This window comes from Cololabis saira, chromosome 8 (genome assembly GCF_033807715.1).
Source record: "Cololabis saira isolate AMF1-May2022 chromosome 8, fColSai1.1, whole genome shotgun sequence".
Classification (NCBI taxonomy): Eukaryota; Metazoa; Chordata; class Actinopteri; order Beloniformes; family Belonidae; genus Cololabis; species Cololabis saira.
In genome coordinates, this window is record NC_084594.1 from 48,549,759 (window position 1) to 48,568,112 (window position 18,354).

General features: G+C 46.7%; 1 protein-coding gene across 1 annotated transcript in view; it reads right to left on the reverse strand.

Moving 5' to 3' along the window:
• The window catches only part of elk4 (ETS transcription factor ELK4), a 76,434-nt gene that overhangs the window by 8,129 nt on the left and 49,951 nt on the right, over positions 1 to 18,354 (reverse strand). The window contains 2 exon segments of the mRNA XM_061728198.1: positions 1 to 80; positions 174 to 293. Coding sequence (XP_061584182.1) covers positions 1 to 80; positions 174 to 293 — 200 coding nt within the window.

The window sequence follows — 18,354 nt, forward strand, 5'->3', positions numbered from 1 at the left end:
GGAGAAATGGGACCGGGTGTGTTGGTCCCGTCCAGACTGTGGACAGGGATCTGGAACTGGGGGGTGAGGACTGAGGGGAACTAGAACAAAACAGGATGTTGAGTTGGTTAGAAACCTTTAGGTTGATGCAAAGGTGAAACAGCTCAAAAGAAAGTCCACTGTTGTCTACTCACTTGGAACAGATGCCCCCCCTGGCGCCGCGTGGCCGGGCTGAGAGGAGCCACCGGACTAAGAGTGCTCCAGAAATGGATGTTGGACAGTAGAGGACTGGGAGTCAGCAGGAGAGTGGGAGTCTGAAGACGAGGACAAATAACGCCCAGAATGATCTTATTTGCGTATGAAATAAGACATTCCTGAACTGAAACATCAAACAATTTATTCAGAATAAAAATACAACAAAACATCACAAAGTATCAATGAATCTCCACCTCCAATGAAACACCACCTTTAAAACTAAACTTAAAACCTTTCTGTTTAGTAAAGCCTATAGTTAGTGTTTACAGCTCTAGCTGGTGTTGGTAAATCTCTAGGTAGTGTAAACTCTAGTGTGTTAGAGTCGCTCCTGTAGTTTCTTGTGCTGCCCCCCCCTTTTCTCCTCTTTTTTCCCTTTTGTACGCGGTGCAGCATCCTCTGCTGGTGGCGAAGAGCATCTCTGAATGCACAACACCGGAACCTGCAGCATGGGAGTGAGAGGGGCAGGGTAACGGCCCGGTCAGGGTAACGGCCCAGTCAGGCGGGGGAGAAATTTGTCCGTCAAGACTCCTCTCCCTGGCCCTGCCCCTTCTCAACCTTTCCCAGACCCTGCACCCCAACCTGGGGCTTGCTGATTGGGCCGGAGCTTCAGGAGCTCTGACTATCCCTACGCCACTGATCCCCATAACCTTTGATCAGGTGGGAAGCCAGGACGCACGTTTGGGTGGGAACAGCCCACCCCTGCCCCAGAACCAGCCTCGAGTTCCAGTACAGAGAGGTCCGACGGGAGGATTATGAACGTATAGTGTGAGCAGACGGGTCGCATCTGAGCATCGGCTCGTACAGTGTGAGACCATAAATCGTGGGTTCTGAACTTTTGAACTCCGCGATCTAGTCGTGCAGTGTGAGATGGGGCAGTCTCATACGATTCAAAATATCGCACAGTGTATTCCCGGCTTAAGTCTACCACATGTATGTTAGACCCCATCCCGACTCGACTATTCAAAAATGTTTTTTCTCTTATTGGTGCGACAATACTGGACCAAATCAACCTATCCCTAAGCTTAGGATATGTACCACAGGCTTTCAAAGTGGCAGTAAACCTTTACTTAAAAAACCTTCTCTTGACCCAGACACCTTAGCTAATTATAGAGCAATTTCCAACCTTCCATTTGTATCTAAAATTCTGTAAAAGGCAGTTTCAAGCCAGTTATGTGACTATTTGTATAGAAATGATCTGTTTGAAGTCTTTCAGTCAGGGTTCAGAATGCATGATAGCACAGAGACAGCACTGGTTCGAGTCACGAATGACCTCCTTATGGCCTCAGATAAGGGATTAGTGTCCATACTGGTTCTACTGGACCTCAGTGCTGCTTTTGACACTATAGATCATGGCATTTTACTGCACAGGTTAGAGCATGTTGTTGGGATTAAAGGGACAGCTCTACGTTGGTTTCATATCTATCTGACAGGTTCCAGTTTGTTCATGTACATGAGGTTTCTTCAGAACAGTCAAGGGTCTGTTATGGTGTTCCGCAGGGTTCAGTGCTAGGGCCAATCTTGTTCAGTTTATACATGCAGCCGTTGGGAAGTATAATCCAGAATCACGGCATACACGTTCATTGCTATGCTGATGATATGCAGCTCTATTTGTCTATGAAGCCGGATGAAACAGAACCGTTAGTTAAACTTCAGGCATGTCTTAGGGACATCAAGGACTGGATGTCCGGAAATTTCTTGCTTCTAAATTCAGATAAAACAGAGGTTATCATTATTGGTCCAGAGCATCTTAGGAAGGAATTAGATGGTGTTGCGATGGCTTCCAGTGCAACTGTGAGAAACCTTGGTGTTGTTTTCGATCAGGACTCGTCGTTTAAACCATATGTTAATCAGGTTTGTAAAATAGCGTTTTTCCATCTCCGTAATATTGCAAAAATGAGGAAAATCCTCTCACAGAGTGATGCAGAAAAACTAGTTCATGCGTTTGTATCTTCTAGACTGGATTACTGTAATGTGTTGTTAGCAGGATGTCCAAGTAATATGCTGAATAGGCTCCAGCTGATCCAGAATGCAGCAGCACGAGTACTGACAGGAATCAGCAGGAGAGACCACGTCTCTCCAGTGTTAGCGTCGCTCCACTGGCTACCTGTAAAATTCAGAATCCAATTTAAAATTGTATTACTTGCATATAAAGCCCAAAACGGCTTAGCTCCGCATTATTTACAAGATTTGATAGTGCCTTATGTTCCTGGCAGAGCTCTCCGCTCCCAGAGTGCAGGTTTACTCGTAGTTCCTAGAGTATCTAAATGCAGATTTGGAGGGCGGGCGTTCTGCTATCAGGCACCATTACTTTGGACCAACTTCCAATCTGGGTTAAGGAGGCTGACGCCACCTCCACATTTAAAACTAAACTTAAAACCTTTCTGTTTAGTAAAGCCTATAGTTAGTGTTTAGTAAACCTTTAGCTGGTGTTGGTAAATCTCTAGGTAGTGTAAACTCTAGTGTGTTAGAGTCAGTAGTCATAGTTGCAGCTATAGAACAAGACTATAATAGTTAGTCTCAAATATAGCTTGGTGGTAGATATGCTGCTATAGGCCTATGCTGCAGGGGGGCACCGACATGATCCGCTGGGCGGTGCCTCTCACCCTTCTTCTCCTCTCCTTTTCCCTTCCTCTCTTCTCCATTACCATTTTTATTTATTATAAATATCTCATAGCTATCATTTTTGTCCATCGTTCCTGTAGTTTCTTGTGCCGGCCCCCCTTTTTTCTCTTTTGTGCATGTTTGCAGGCCGGAGCCTCGGGAGCTGCGTTCTGGCCTGCGGTCCCGCCCCCCCCCCCCCCCCCCCCATCCCCGGTCACCCCATTGCTGCTTCCACCTGCCTACGTGGATGTCTGCTGTGTGCTGCTGACACCCCCCTCCCCCCTCTGATCATCCTGTTGCTGCTTCCGCCTGCCTGCGTCCCCCTCCCTCTGGTCATCCCGCTGCTGCTTCCACATGACTGCTGTGTGCTGCTGACGTCCCCGACTCCCCCAGTCTGGCCTTCGGCAGGAGGGCCCCCCCTTATGAGCCTGGTCCTGCTCAAGGTTTCTTCCCTCCTAAAGGGGAGTTTTTCCTTGCCACTGTTTGGCTTAAGGCTTTTTCTTGTTAGTCCACAGGTTTGCTGTAACAGACATCTATCATGCAGATAAATATCTTACCACTATCATGATTATTTTAACATATTTATTTAATCAAAATTAAACTCAATTCAAACACATATTCTTGGTTAAAAAAATAAGAAATAAAATATGTGCTTCCTAAAAAGTAGGGGTGTAACAATATATCGTGCCACGAAATTTCGCGATACAAAAACGTCACAATACGTGTCGTGGAGGTGACAAACTGTATCGCGATATTGGGTTATTAATATTAATCTATTGTGTTGACTTGTAACGCGCATCCGACGACGCGTGCCTCGACCCGCGGACCAAAATCTTACTCCGCTCAGAAGAAACTAGTACTCATCTTGAAACCAAGGACTCATATGTTAGAATGCTGTTCATTGACTTTAGTTCAGCATTTAACACCACCATCCCCCTGCAGCTTCTACAAAAGCTGGACCGGCTGGGAGTGAACACCTCTCTGTGTAATTGGCTGTTGGATTTCCTGACCGGGAGACCAAAGGCAGTCCGGGCTGGCAGCAACACATCCAACACCATCATGTTGAACACAGGGTTCCCCCAGGGATGCGTGCTCAGCCCCCTGCTTTTCATTCTCTTAACTCACGATTGCACACCAATGCACAGCACCAACATCTTTGTTAAATTCACCGATGAGTCAAACTACAGTTCAATTCAATTTTTCAATTTTATTTATATAGCGTCTAATACAACAGAGTTGTCTCTAGACGCTTTACAGAGACCCATACCCAGAACATGACCCCCGAGCAGATATTACATAAACAATGGCAGGTAAAAAACTCCCCTAGTGGGAGAAAAACCTTAAGCCAAACAGTGGCAAGGAAAAACTCCCCTTTAGGAGGGAAGAAACCTTGAGCAGGACCAGGCTCATCAGGGGGGACCCTCCTGCCGAGGCCAGACTGGTGGGTCAGGGACGGCAACAGCACAGCAGGCAGGTGGAAGCAGCAACGGGATGACCGGGGGTGGGGACCGCAGGCCAGCACACAGCTCCCGAAGCTCCGGCCCAATCAGCAAGTCCCAGGTTGGGGTGCAGGGTCAGGAAAAGACTTGTGCTCCGTAATGCAAGCTACAAGCCACCCATGGCCACCTGCAGGACAAAAGAGAGAAAAGGGAGGAGAAGGGGGGGGCAGCAACGGGATGACCAGGGGTGGGGACCGCAGGCCAGCACACAGCTCCCGAAGCTCCGGCCCAATCAGCAAGTCCCAGGTTGGGGTGCAGGGTCAGGGAAAGACTTGTGCTCCGTAATGCAAGCTACAAGCCACCCACGACCACCTGCAGGTTCCGGTGTCCGGCAAAGGATGCTGCAACATGGACAAAAGAGAGAAAAGGGAGGAGAAGGGGGGGCCAGCACAAGAAACTACAGGAGCGACTCTGACACACTAAAGTTTACACTACCTAGAGATTTACCAACACCAGCTAGAGGTTTACTAAACACTAACTATAGGCTTTACTAAACAGAAAGGTTTTAAGTTTAGTTTTAAAGGTGGAGGTGGAGTCAGCCTCCTTAACCCAGATTGGAAGTTGGTTCCAAAGTAATGGTGCCTGATAGCAGAACGCCCGCCCTCCAAATCTACATTTAGATACTCTAGGAACTACGAGTAAACCTGCACTCTGAGAACGGAGAGCTCTGACAGGAACATAAGGCACTATCAGGTCTTGCAAATAATGCGGAGCTAAGCCGTTTTGGGCTTTATACGCAAGTAATAAAATTTTAAATTGGATTCTGAATTTTACGGGTAACCAATGGAGCGACGCTAACACTGGAGAGACGTGGTCTCTCCTGCTAATTCCTGTCAGTACTCGTGCTGCTGCATTTTGGATCAGCTGGAGCCTATTCAGCAAATTACTTGGACATCCTGCTAACAACACATTACAGTAATCTAGTCTAGAAGATACAAACGCATGAACTAGTTTTTCTGCATCACTCTGTGAGAGGATTTTCCTAATCTTTGCAATATTACGGAGATGGAAAAAGGCTATTTTACAAACCTGATTGACATATGGTTTAAACGACAAATCCTGATCGAAAATAACACCAAGATTTCTCACAGTTGCACTGGAAGCCATCGCAACACCATCTAATCCCTTCCTAAGATGCTCTGGACCAAGAATGATAACCTCTGTTTTATCTGAATTTAGAAGCAGGAAATTTCTGGACATCCAGTCCTTGATGTCCCTAAGACATGCCTGAAGTTTAACTAACGGTTCTGTTTCATCCGGCTTCATAGACAAATAGAGCTGCGTATCATCAGCATAACAATGAAAGTGTATGCCGTGATTCTGGATTATACTTCCCAACGGCTGCATGTATAAACTGAACAAGATTGGCCCTAGCACTGAACCCTGCGGAACACCATAACAGACCCTTGACTGTTCTGAAGAAACCTCATGTACATGAACAAACTGGAACCTGTCAGATAGATATGATTTAAACCAACATAGAGCTGTCCCTTTAATCCCAACAACATGCTCTAACCTGTGCAGTAAAATGCCATGATCTATAGTGTCAAAAGCAGCACTGAGGTCCAGTAGAACCAGTATGGACACTAATCCCTTATCTGAGGCCATAAGGAGGTCATTCGTGACTCGAACAAGTGCTGTCTCTGTGCTATGATGCATTCTGAACCCTGACTGAAAGACTTCAAACAGATCATTTCTATACAAATAGTCACATAACTGGCTTGAAACTGCCTTTTCCAGAATTTTAGACACAAATGGAAGGTTGGAAATTGGTCTATAATTAGCTAAGGTGTCTGGGTCAAGAGAAGGTTTTTTAAGTAAAGGTTTAATTACTGCGACTTTGAAAACCTGTGGTACATATCCTAAACTTAGGGATAGGTTAATTTGGTCCAGTATTGTCGTACCAATAAGAGAAAAAACATGTTTGAATAGACGAGTCGGGATGGGGTCTAACATACATGTGGTTGACTTAGCTCTATTAACGAGTGAAGTCAGCTCAGGGAGGTCTATAGGATCAAAACAGTCTAGAGACAAGTCAGAGCCTAGGGAAGTCGCTAAAGCTGAAGAAACACCTACAACCGGCTGGTTGATTTCTTCTCTAATTCTCGCGATTTTACTGTTGAAGAAGCCCATAAAGTCCTCACTACTGAGAGCTGCAGGAATGCACGGCTCAACAGAGTTGTGACTCTTTGTCAGCCTGGCTACAGTGCTGAACAGAAAACGTGGGTTACTTTTGTTATCCTCTATCAGCGTTGAATAATAAGCTGTTCTGGCTTTGCGAATGGCTTTTTTATATACTATTAGAATATCTTTCCATTCACGATGAGAGTCTACAGACCTACAAGAGTACCACTTCCTTTCCATTTTACGCACGTTTTGTTTCAACATGCGGATATCTGAATTGTACCAGGGAGTTAAGCTCCTGTGGCTAGAAACCCTCCTTTTCAAAGGAGCAACTTCATCTAAAGCTGAATGCAACAAATCAGCAGTGTTACTAGCAAGGAAATCAACATCTGCAGAGGTAGAACCCAGGTCACTGGCCTCGACTACATCACTATTTCGCACTGTCGTAAGATAAGCAATGGCCTCCCTAAATTTAACAATAACTTCATCAGACAAACATCTGCTAAAATAATACCTCCTATTTTGCACTTCAACATCAACAAAATTAAATTCAAACGTTATTAAGTAATGGTCGGATAAAAGGGAGTTTACAGGTGACACCAACAGACCATCAGTTTCAACACCGTAGGTGAGAACGAGATCGAGAGTATGATTAAAACAGTGCGTCGGTTTATCCACTTTTTGTGAGATACCCATTGATTCTAGAAGAGAATCGAAGGCTAATTTAAGATTATCGCTTTCAACATCCATATGAATGTTAAAATCACCCACTATGATGAATTTATCTGTGCTGATCAATAATCCAGAAAGGAAATCTGAAAATTCAGACAAAAACTCCAGATACGCACCAGCAGGGGGCCGGTACACTACCACTAACACAACTGGCTTCTCTGATTTCCGGCTCGGAAATTTCAGACCAAGCATGAGGCTTTCAAATGTATTATAGTTGCACTTGGGTTCAATTTTTGTTTGGAGACCGGAGTTATAAATTGCTGCGACTCCTCCGCCTCGGCCCGTGCTTCTAGGAATGTGATGATTAAAGTAGCCGGGCGGAGTTGATTCATTCAAACTAACATACTCTTCCTCCTGTAACCATGTTTCTGTTAAGCAGAAAATATCACTCCTGCTCTCTGTAATTATATCATTTACTAACAGAGACTTAGAGCTTAATGATCGTATATTTAGTAGTCCGCATCTAATTTTTCGGTCTGTAATTGGTACCAAATGTGCATTGGTTTTAATTTTTACAAGGTTATCTTGGTTAACGCCTCTATAACGCTGCACCTGGTGAACTTTTGGAGGGCGGGGAACTGCAACCACTTCTATTTTGCTAGGCACCTGGCCAGAGTCGCCAATATCATGTAATCCTACAGTTTTAGAGTCGCTAATTACATAATGCAATCCTACAGTTTTGTTGGCAGGCGTTGGTCCTTGAGAAGCAACAGATGTGTCGCTGAGCCCTTTAAGACTACCCTTCCTCCGAACCGTCACCCAGCTGCCCTGCCTGGCCGGCTGCCGGGGAGCTGCAGGGGAGCGGTTACGCTCAGCTGCTACGGGCCGGTCCGCAGAGGATTCTATCGGACTATGGTCTAGTTGGCCAAACCGGACCTCTAACTGACTAAGCCTCGCCTCCAGCCCTGTTAAACTACAGCTCTGCATCCTGGCCTGGACCCTGCATTGTCAGGGGGAGTGTCTAATAACATTGGCCAGATTTCTAGACATAAGAGCTGCACCATCCCGGGTGGGATGAATGCCGTCCCTTCTAATCAGACCGGGCTTTCCCCAGAATGTCTCCCAGTTGTCAATAAAGTCCACGTCGTTTTCTGAACACCACTGAGACAACCAGCGGCGGAGCGAGAGCATGCGACTAAACATGTCATCGCTGGTCAGATTGGGGAGGGGGCCAGAAAAACCTACGGAGTCTGACATGGTTTTGGCGAAGTTACACACCGAGACAATATTCATTCTGGTTACTTCCGACTGGCGAAGACGGGAGTCATTAGCTCCGACATTGATGATAACTTTACCATATTTACGATTACCCTTTGCCAGTAGCTTCAAATTTGCTTCTATGTCGCCCGCTCTGGCCCCCGGGATGCACCTAACTAAGGTCTCTGGAGTCGGCTTCACATGTCTGACTATGGAGTCTCCAATCACCAGGGTCGGTTTCTCAACAGATGTGTCGCTAAGTGGGGAAAATCTGTTAGACACATGAAGCGGGTGGTGGTGTTCCGTGAGCCCTTTAAGACTAGTCTTCCTCCGAACCGTCACCCAGCTGCCCTGCCTGGCCGGCTGCTCGGGAGCTGCAGGGGAGCGGTTACGCTCAGCTGCTACGGGCCGGTCCGCCGCTAGCTTAGCCTGGTTAGCTGAGGGGGCTCTCGGACTATGGTTTAGTTGGCCGAACCGGACCTCTAACTGACTGAGCCTCGCCTCCAGCCCTGCAAATAAACTACACTTTAAGCACTTACCGTCTTCACTAAAGGAGGCAGAGGAATAACTAAACATTTCACACACTGAGCAGGAAAGAGGTGAAGCGGTGGGAGCCGGAGCGGCCATGCTAAGATGCTAACGGAGGCTAACGGACAGAAAATGTATCGGTGATTGGTGACAGTGAAAGTTACGGAAGAGAAAATGAGCGAGTGTTGAAATAAAGACAGTAATGTACCAGATATAGTGCTATTTTACCAGAAAACAGTCTAAGTTTTAGATAAAAAGTCGGGAGAGATCTGAGCCTGCAACGCCGTGAAACGGCAGCAGCACAGACCGCAAACACCAGGAAGTGACGCGATGCGTGACGCAATACGTTACCCAATCAGCAAGCCAAACCACGAGAGATCAATCTCACACTGTGTACAGACTGTGTCCTACAGGGACGAGGTGTGCCAGCTGACCACGTGGTGTAGCAACAACAACCTCACTCTCAACGTGGAGAACACAAAGGAGATCGTGGTTGACTTTAGGAGAGCACACACCCAGCACCCTCCTCTGGCCATCAACAGGACAGCTGTGGAGAGAGTGACCAACACCAAATTACTGGGCGTGCACATCACTGAAGACTCTCCTGGAACACCAACACCACATCACTGAAGACTCTCCTGGAACACCAACACCACATCACTGAAGACTCTCCTGGAACACCAACACCACATCACTGAAGACTCTCCTGGAACACCAACATCACATCACTGAAGACTCTCCTGGAACACCAACACCAAAGCTCAACAACGCCTCTACTACAACGTTTGCCCTGAATGAGCCTGGTCTTAACAAAGATATCAATTTCATATGTTTCCTATGAATCATGTTGTATAGGTCGTTTTGGTCAAATTGTTTATTGTTACACTTGACTGTACACTGTAGCCTACTGCTTCCCTGCCATCGGTATAGTCTTGCTTGTCTTGTAGCCTATACCTTGTGGTCATGGCTACTAGGGGTGTAACGGTACATGCATTTGTATTGAACCGTTCGGTATAGCGTGTTCGGTTCGGAACGGAGGCGTACCGAACGAGTTTCCACACGGACATATGTAGAGGACCGCACGTTGTGGAGCAGAGCGCTGCTGCAGCTGCACAGGCAGTTGCCTTCACACCGAGAAACAACAAGCAACAGTTGTAGCCGACGTCATGGCTAATGCTGCTAGTATTGGCAATAACCCGTGCTTATTAATCACAAAACACAGGTTAAACATCATGACCAAATCCGCTCCGACCCGGTGTGTCTGTGATCACCGCTGACAGACTGCAGCTTCGCCTGAATTATGGTTCCGCGTTAAATCGACGGCGTAGTCGACGGCGTAGGGTCGCGGTGCGGTGTGCATCGCCGCGTACCTTACGCCGTCGGTTCTGCGTTGGTGTGACGCGGAACCATAAATCAGCCACTGGGAGCAAGGACTCTGGCGGTTGCTGTTGATCCGCGGACCAAGCTTGTTAAGGTGCATCAAACTCACTCTTATCTACGCGGAAATAACGCTAAAATATAAAGAAGGCGTCTCAAAGTGTGATCTATGGTGAAATAGGAAAATTAAGATGTGTACGCTATATGTGTAGGCTGTTCCCACTGTTCCCTTCAGTTCTGCAGCGCAGGTTGAAACCCCGCCCACCCCCGCCCCCCTGCAGACGCTTTCAGTGTGAATGCAGGGTAATGCCGCTAGTATTGCCAATAAAAGTAAATTATTTATAAATGTTATTTAATCTGAGCAACAACTTTAAACTGTTCAGTGTTGCATTTGTTCAATTTTACACATTTGATGTAGAAAAGATTTTTTTTTAAGATTTAAGATTTTGTTGTTTAGAAGTCAGTCATCATCTTCTCCCGCTTTTCCGTTACCGGGTCGCGGGGGCAGCAGCCTCAGCAGGGATGCCCAGACTTCCCTCACCCCAGACACTTCCTCCAGCTCCTCCGGGGGGAGTCCGAGGCGTTCCCAGGCCAGCCGAGAGACATAGGGGTACATCCACAAAGAACAGATTGCGCCCGCAAATAGCGCTGTGAATTGCGCCGCATTTGCGCCCGCAATTTACCCTGCTTTAAGGTCCTATTCACAAAAGATTTTGCTCTAATGATATACCGGAGCAAACACGCCCATAAAGTTTTGCGACTGAGTGCAATTTGCACTTGTCTGAGTGAGCGGAGCTGTTTCCAGTGTTCTCCGTATTTCAGCACACAGATTGGTCCGTAATGAAAACTGCAGAGAGCACAATAGCCTCGTATTTGTATTTGTACTTCTAGTATTTTGCATGCAGATAGATAGATAGATAGATAGATAGATAGATAGATAGATAGATAGATAGATAGAACCTTATTCATCCCCAAAGGGAAATTCAACCGTCCAGCAGCTCATCAAAACATAAACATAAAAATCAACCACACTTCAATTCAGACAATAAAAGCACATTCATAATATTAAAATAAACATATAAGGTTTTTAAACAAATATCATGTAAAGTGCAAACTAAAATATAGTCCAGTTGTGGCAGAGGTGAGTGTGTGAAACTGAGTTCAGAACGAGTTAAACAGTCTTATTGCTGCGGGGACGCAAGGATCTCCTGAACCGCTCCGTTCTGCAGCGCAGTGAGAGGAGCCGACCGCTGCAGAACGGAGCGGTTCAGGAGATCCTTGCGTCCCCGCAGCAATAAGACTGTTTAACTTTAGCTATAAGCTAATAAGCTAATGAAATGTCAAATGTTAAGAGGCTGTGCGCATTTACGCACAAGGCACAGCACCAGTAACTTCATTAACACTGGATCGGGATCAGATCAGGATCTAATGGTAATTCATGTTCTTTGTTTTGCTACACACACCTACAGGTCAGCTGTTAAACACACACATTCTAGATTTATATGTTTATATGGTGGAATTGTTTGTAATAAAGCAGCCCCTTATGTATGGATGAATCCTGAACTCCGTCCTGTTACTTTTATTTTTAAATCCCATAAGTCCACAACCCCACTTGATCTGATTGTCTACAGTCATGTCTGAATGTAGATTTCACCCTTAATATCATTCAGTATCACACAGGCTTGAATGATATTGAATAGAGAGAGAAACAGAGCCACAGTGGAAGTGCGCGCAGTTTAATACACGCTTCTGAAAGACGGTATTTGCTCCACTATTTTTGCGTGTGGCAAATAGCGCTGGCCTTTCTGAATTAGGCGCTTTTTGCAATGAGGCTTATTTGCATAGAAAGGGGGCAATTTTGCGCTGAATGTATGAATATTACCTAATTTGCATGCATGCAAATGGCACCGGCGCAGACTGCCACTATTTGCTTGGCAGCGCAGTTTGTGGAGCAATTCGCCCTTTGCGGGTGCTTTGTGAATTAGACGCTCTCTTTTTGTCTCATTTGCACCGGTTTAGCGGCCGCAAAAGCCGCGCAATCCTTTTGTGGATTTGGCCCATAGTCTCTCCAGCGTGTCCTGGGTCTTCCCCGGGGTCTCCTCCCGGTGGGACATGCCTGGAACACCTCCCTAGGGAGGCGTCCAGGAGGCATCCGGTACAGATGCCCAAGCCACCTCAGCTGACTCCTCTCAACGTGAAGGAGCAGCGGCTCGACTCCGAGCTCCTCCCGGGTGACCGAACTCCTCACCCTATCTCTAAGGGAGCATCCAGCCACCCTGCGGAGGAAACTCATCTCGGCCGCTTGTATCCGCGATCTTGTCCTTTCGGTCACTACCCAAAGTTCATGACCATAGGTGAGGGTAGGGGCGTAGATTGACCGGTAAATCGAGAGCTTCGCCTTTCGACTCAGCTCCCTCTTCACCACGACGGTCCAGTACATCGACCGCATTACTGCGGACGCTGCACCGATCCGTCTGTCAATCTCACGCTCCATCGTTCCCTCACTCGTGAACAAGACCCCGAGATACTTGAACTCCTCCACCTGAGGCAGGACTTCTCCACCCACCCGGAGAAGGCATGCCACCCTTTTCCGGTCGAGAACCATGGCCTCGGTCTTGGAGGTGCTGATTCTCATCCCTGCCGCGTCGCACTCGGCCGCAAACCGCCCCAGCACATGCTGGAGGTCCCGGTCTGATGAAGCCAACAGGACAACATCATCTGCAAAAAGCAGAGATGAAATCCTGAGGTTCCCAAACCAGATCCCCTCCGGCCCCTGGCTGCGCCTAGAAATCCTGTCCATAAAAATTATGAACAGGACCGGTGACAAAGGGCAGCCCTGCCGGAGTCCAACATGCACCGGGAACAAGTCTGACTTACTGCCGGCAATGCGAACCAGACTCCTGCTTCGATCATACAGAGACCGGACAGCCCTTAGTAGAGGGCCCCGGACTCCATACTCACTCAGCACCCCCCACAGAATGGCACGAGGGACGCGGTCAAATGCCTTCTCCAGATCCACAAAACACATGTAGACTGGTTGGGATGAACCCTCGAGCACCCTGCGGAGGGTGTAGAGCTGGTCCAGTGTTCCACGACCGGGACGAAAACCGCATTGTTCCTCCTGAATCCGAGGTTCGACTATCGGCCGTAATCTCCTCTCCAGTACCCTGGCGTAGACTTTCCCCGGGAGGCTGAGAAGTGTGATCCCCCTGTAGTTGGAACACACTCTCCGGTCCCCCTTTTTAAACAGAGGGACCACCACCCCGGTTTGCCACCCCAGCGGTATTGTCCCCTTCCTCCATGCAATGTCGCAGAGGCGTGTCAACCAAGACAGCCCTACGACATCCAGAGACTTGAGGTACTCAGGGCGAATCTCATCCACCCCCGGTGCCCGGCCACTGAGGAGCTTACGAACTACCTCAGTGACCTCGGCTTGGGTGATGGACGAGCACGCCTCCGAGCCCCAACCCTCTGCTTCCTCAGTGGAAGGCATGTCAGTCGGGTTAAGGAGATCCTCGAAGTATTCCTTCCACCGTCCGACAATGTCCCCAGTCGAGGTCAACAGCTCCCCACCAGCACCATAAACGGTGCCGGCAGAGTACTGCTTCCCCCTTCTGAGGCGCCGAACGGTCCTCCAGAATTTCCTCGAGGCCGACCGAAAGTCCTCCTCCATGGCCTCCCCGAACTCCTCCCAGACCCGAGTTTTTGCCTCCAAGACTGCCCGAGCCGCGGCCCGCTTGGCCTGCCGGTACCTATCTACTGCGTCAGGAGTCCCACCGGCCAACATAGCCCGGTAGGACTCCTTCTTCAGTCTGACGGCATCCTGTACTTCCGGTGTCCACCACCGGGTTCTAGGATTGCCGCCACGACAGGCACCGGAGACCTTGTGTCCACAGCTTCGAGCCGCCGCGTTGACAATGGAGGCAGAGAACATGGTCCACTCGGACTCAATGTCCCCCGCCTCCCCCGGGATCCGAGAGAAGCTCTCCCGGAGGTGGGAGTTGAAGATGTCCCTGACAGAGGGCTCGGCCAGACGTTCCCAACAGACCCTCACAATCCGTTTGGGTCTGCCCGGTCTGTCAAACCTCCTCCTCCACCAGCGCATCCAACTCACCACCAGGTGGTGATCAGTTGACAGCTCAGCCCCTCTCTTCACCCGAGTGTCCAAGACATGCGGCCGAAGGTCAGATGAAACGACAACAAAGTCGATCATTGACCTCCGGCCTAGGGTGTCCTGGTGCCACGTGCACTGATGGACACCCTTATGCCTGAACATGGTGTTCGTGATGGACAAACTGTGACTCGCACGGTATTGTGGATAATAGGGTTATGCTGAACGTCTAAAGAACTCTTTTTTCCATAATTCGTGAGTTTACTCAGTAAGGAGTAGGAAGAGGGGAGCCACTCATCGATACCCCTTTCTGATTTTAAATGGGACTGCAGCCAGTCCCAAGTTATTCGGGTGTGGCAGGCCCAGTTATAAAATCTCAGGTCAGGTAGGGCTAAACCCCTCGTTCCACTGGCAGTTGCAAAGTCTTAATTTTGATTCTGGGCCTTTTCTTGCGCCAGATAAATTGCGAAATTGCGAAAAAATCCGAGATTACTTTCTTTGATATCCATAAGGGTAGCATCTGCATAGGATAGAGCAACCTGGGGAGTATGTTCATCTTTATGAGACTAATTCTACCCATCCAGGAGAGGGGCAGGTCATGCCCTCTCTCAAGGTCATTCTTAACTGCTCTGACTGTAGGCGCAAAATTAAGTCTCCACAAGTCCTTAGTGTTAGGTGACACTTTGATACCAAGATAGACAAAGCCTGAGGTGGTCCATCTGAATGGGAAATTCGTAATTGAACTTGTGCCAAAATTCCCCAGGGGCATAACCTCAGATTTTGTGTAATTTACTTTGTACCCCGATATTCCACCAAATGAGTCGATAATCGACAGAGTGGCTGGGACTGAAACCTCAGGATTTGAAAGAAAAAGCAAAACATCATCAGCATATAATGCTATCTTGTGGGTGGTCTCGCCCAAAGTAACGCCATGTATGTTCTTACTATTCCTGATGCGTTCTGCCAGTGGCTCTAAAGTGAGGGCAAAAAGGAGGGGGGAGAGCGGGCAGCCCTGTCTTGTCCCTCTACAGAGCGGGAAGGGAGAGGAACGCACGCCATTGGTTAGAACACAAGCCTCCGGTGAATGATAAATTAGTTTTATCCAATTTATAAATTCCCCTCCTAATCCAAACCTGTCCAAGACCTCCCACATGAACCCCCACTCCACCCTATCGAACGCCTTTTCCGCGTCCAATGATATAGCTAGTGCCCGGTGTTGCATCTGTGAGGAATACTGTACGACATTAAGAAGTCTTCTCACATTGGAGTACGAAAACCTTCCCCTGATAAAGCCCGTCTGATCATCATTTATAAGTAAAGGTAAATAGTTCTCCAATCTTCTGGCCAGCACTTTAGAAAGTATCTTGCTGTCCACATTTATAAGACTGACAGGTCTGTAGGAGCCACACTCATCTGATGGTTTATTTTTCTTCAGTAAGGAGATATTGGCTAAATTTAGGGAGGAAGGGAGACATTTCTTCCCGAAGGAGTCCAAAAACATATTGGTCAGAGGGCCCACCACAGCTCTGCTCATTTTTTTATAATACTCCGGTCCATAGCCATCCGGTCCTGGTGCTTTCCCAAGGATTTTTTAAGCTCATCAGATGTATTACATTCAGAGGAGTACAACTTGTGGTAGAACTGTCTCATAATATTGTTAATTTTTTTTGATTCATGAACTTTTTCTCCATTGCTATCTTTAAGTGATGATATTAGATTAACGGCATTTCTGCCCTTTGCCAGTCGAGCAAGAAGGCGGCCAGGTTTATTGCCATGTTCATACAGCCTCTGTCTAGCAAAAAGGATAGAAACCTCTGCTTTGCTTGTTAGGAGTTGATTAAGTGCCGATCTTCCTGCTTCCAAGTTTTTGAGATTATGTTTAGATGGAGACCCTTTAAACTTGTTCTCCAATTCCTGGATTGAATGTTCTAATTCCAATAACTTCCTAATTGTATCCTTCTTAAGAGCTGCTGTGTAAGAAATGATGGACCCCCCCATGAACGCCTTAGCTGTTTCCCACAGTAGGGAAGGGTTTATACCTGGTGTGTTATTTGTTGACATAAAAAGCTCCCATTGTTTCTCCAGAAAATCCAAAAATGGGGGACTGCTTAAAAGTGAGGAATTAAGCCTCCAGTGATGAGAGGAGGGATCGAGGTAGGGGGGGGAGATAATTATAGATACTGGGTTGTGATCAGACAACGTACAAATTCCAATTGAGCATGCCTTGACTCTGTCTACTACCTCTCTAGACACTAGAAAATAGTCAATTCTTGATAGGGACTGGTGGGGATGGGAGTAAAAGGTGTAATCTTTCGCCCCTGGATTTACAATCCTCCAAACATACAGGAGACCCAAATCCACACCCAGCTCACCTCAGCCTTGCAGTCTTTTTTGAGATGAAAGCAGGTTTTGGGGGAGATTGGTCAACACTAGCATCCTGAACACAGTTAAAGTCCCCTCCAACTACAGTGAAAGGAGTTAGATGTGAAGATGTTGCTGCGAGTAGCTTAGAAAAGAAAGAGGGCTCGAACGTGTTAGGGCCATAGACGGAGCCAATGAGGATACGCTCCCCATATAGGAAACCTGTAATAATAACAAATCGTCCCTCATCATCCTTAATGACCTCATCCAGAGTAAATGGCAATTTCTTATGAACAAGGATGGCTACTCCCCTACTATGTGAATTGAAGGAAGCAACACAGGGCCAGAAAAATATAAAAAATACCAGTCAGAGGTGGGTTAAAATTCAAATTACGGTCGATGTGAGCGGGAGCTCAGTGCCAGCCTAACCTCTCAGCTCAGTGACGTCATCCAACCCCGTACACAATATTCTTAATGTTTGAACTACTGCAATAGATATTTTTTTTTTTTATTATGATGTATTATGATGTTCTGGACCTCCGCTTAAGTACATTTCCTCTGACTGGACCTAAAGTTTTAGTTGAATACCCCTGATTTAGAGTCATCACCAGAAAAATAACACCAGAAAAATAACTTATTTGACAATTTTCACCTGTTTCAAGTAAATTTTCACTTGAAATAAGTAAAAAAAAAATCTGCCAGTGGGACAAGATTTATCTTCTCATTACTAGCAAAACAAATGTTGTGGGATAATACCAGATTCAAGTGACAAAGAAAAAATACACGTTAAAGGAACAATAATTGATCAATAATTGATCAACTTTTTTGATCAGATAGGCTGTAATATCATCATGGCCAGCAGAAGAGGTTTTAAGGTTCTATCAAGTACCTCCAAAAGCTTTATTGGTTCAAAATGATTTAAAGAGGGATAACCTTGATTTATAGAGCTTGTTTTTCCTTATAGCAAATTTCCTAAGTTCTATATGGTTTGTTAAGGTTTTCAGAGCTTCTTCTATCTTTATAAATAAGATAAAGGTTGTGTTTAGTGTGTATATATAATTTTTCACTGTGTGGCACGAAGCTTTCATCCATCCAGTGTACTGTTAAACTTAAAAGTAAAAACGTTTTACTACCTCCTCGAAACACTGACTTTGCAAATATTGCAAGTTGCAGTCGCACTTGCATGTGCTGGCTGAGGTAATGTGAAAAAATTCCATATCGCAGATCCTTTAGCTCGCTCTATTTTGAAAAGTGTAGACTTCCGCACGGCGTGCTGACATTACGTGACTAGCGCGTGACAACACTCACAGAGCACACATAGAATTAGAATTGAATAGATCTGCTCCTATGGATTGGCCCATCGTTACCGATACCCGATCTAGAGTTGTTTTCAATATCGATCCCGAAACAAAAATACAAATATCGGATCGGTGCATCCCTAATAGTGATGTTTATTTTTCCATATGAAATACAATTTTTTCTTTTATAATCTTTGGGGGGATTACAAGAGAGTATGCTGGATAGATTAACCTGGATAATGATTGAATTTTGGTTAACAATTTTGTACCAAACAACGTTAAGCCCCTTTGC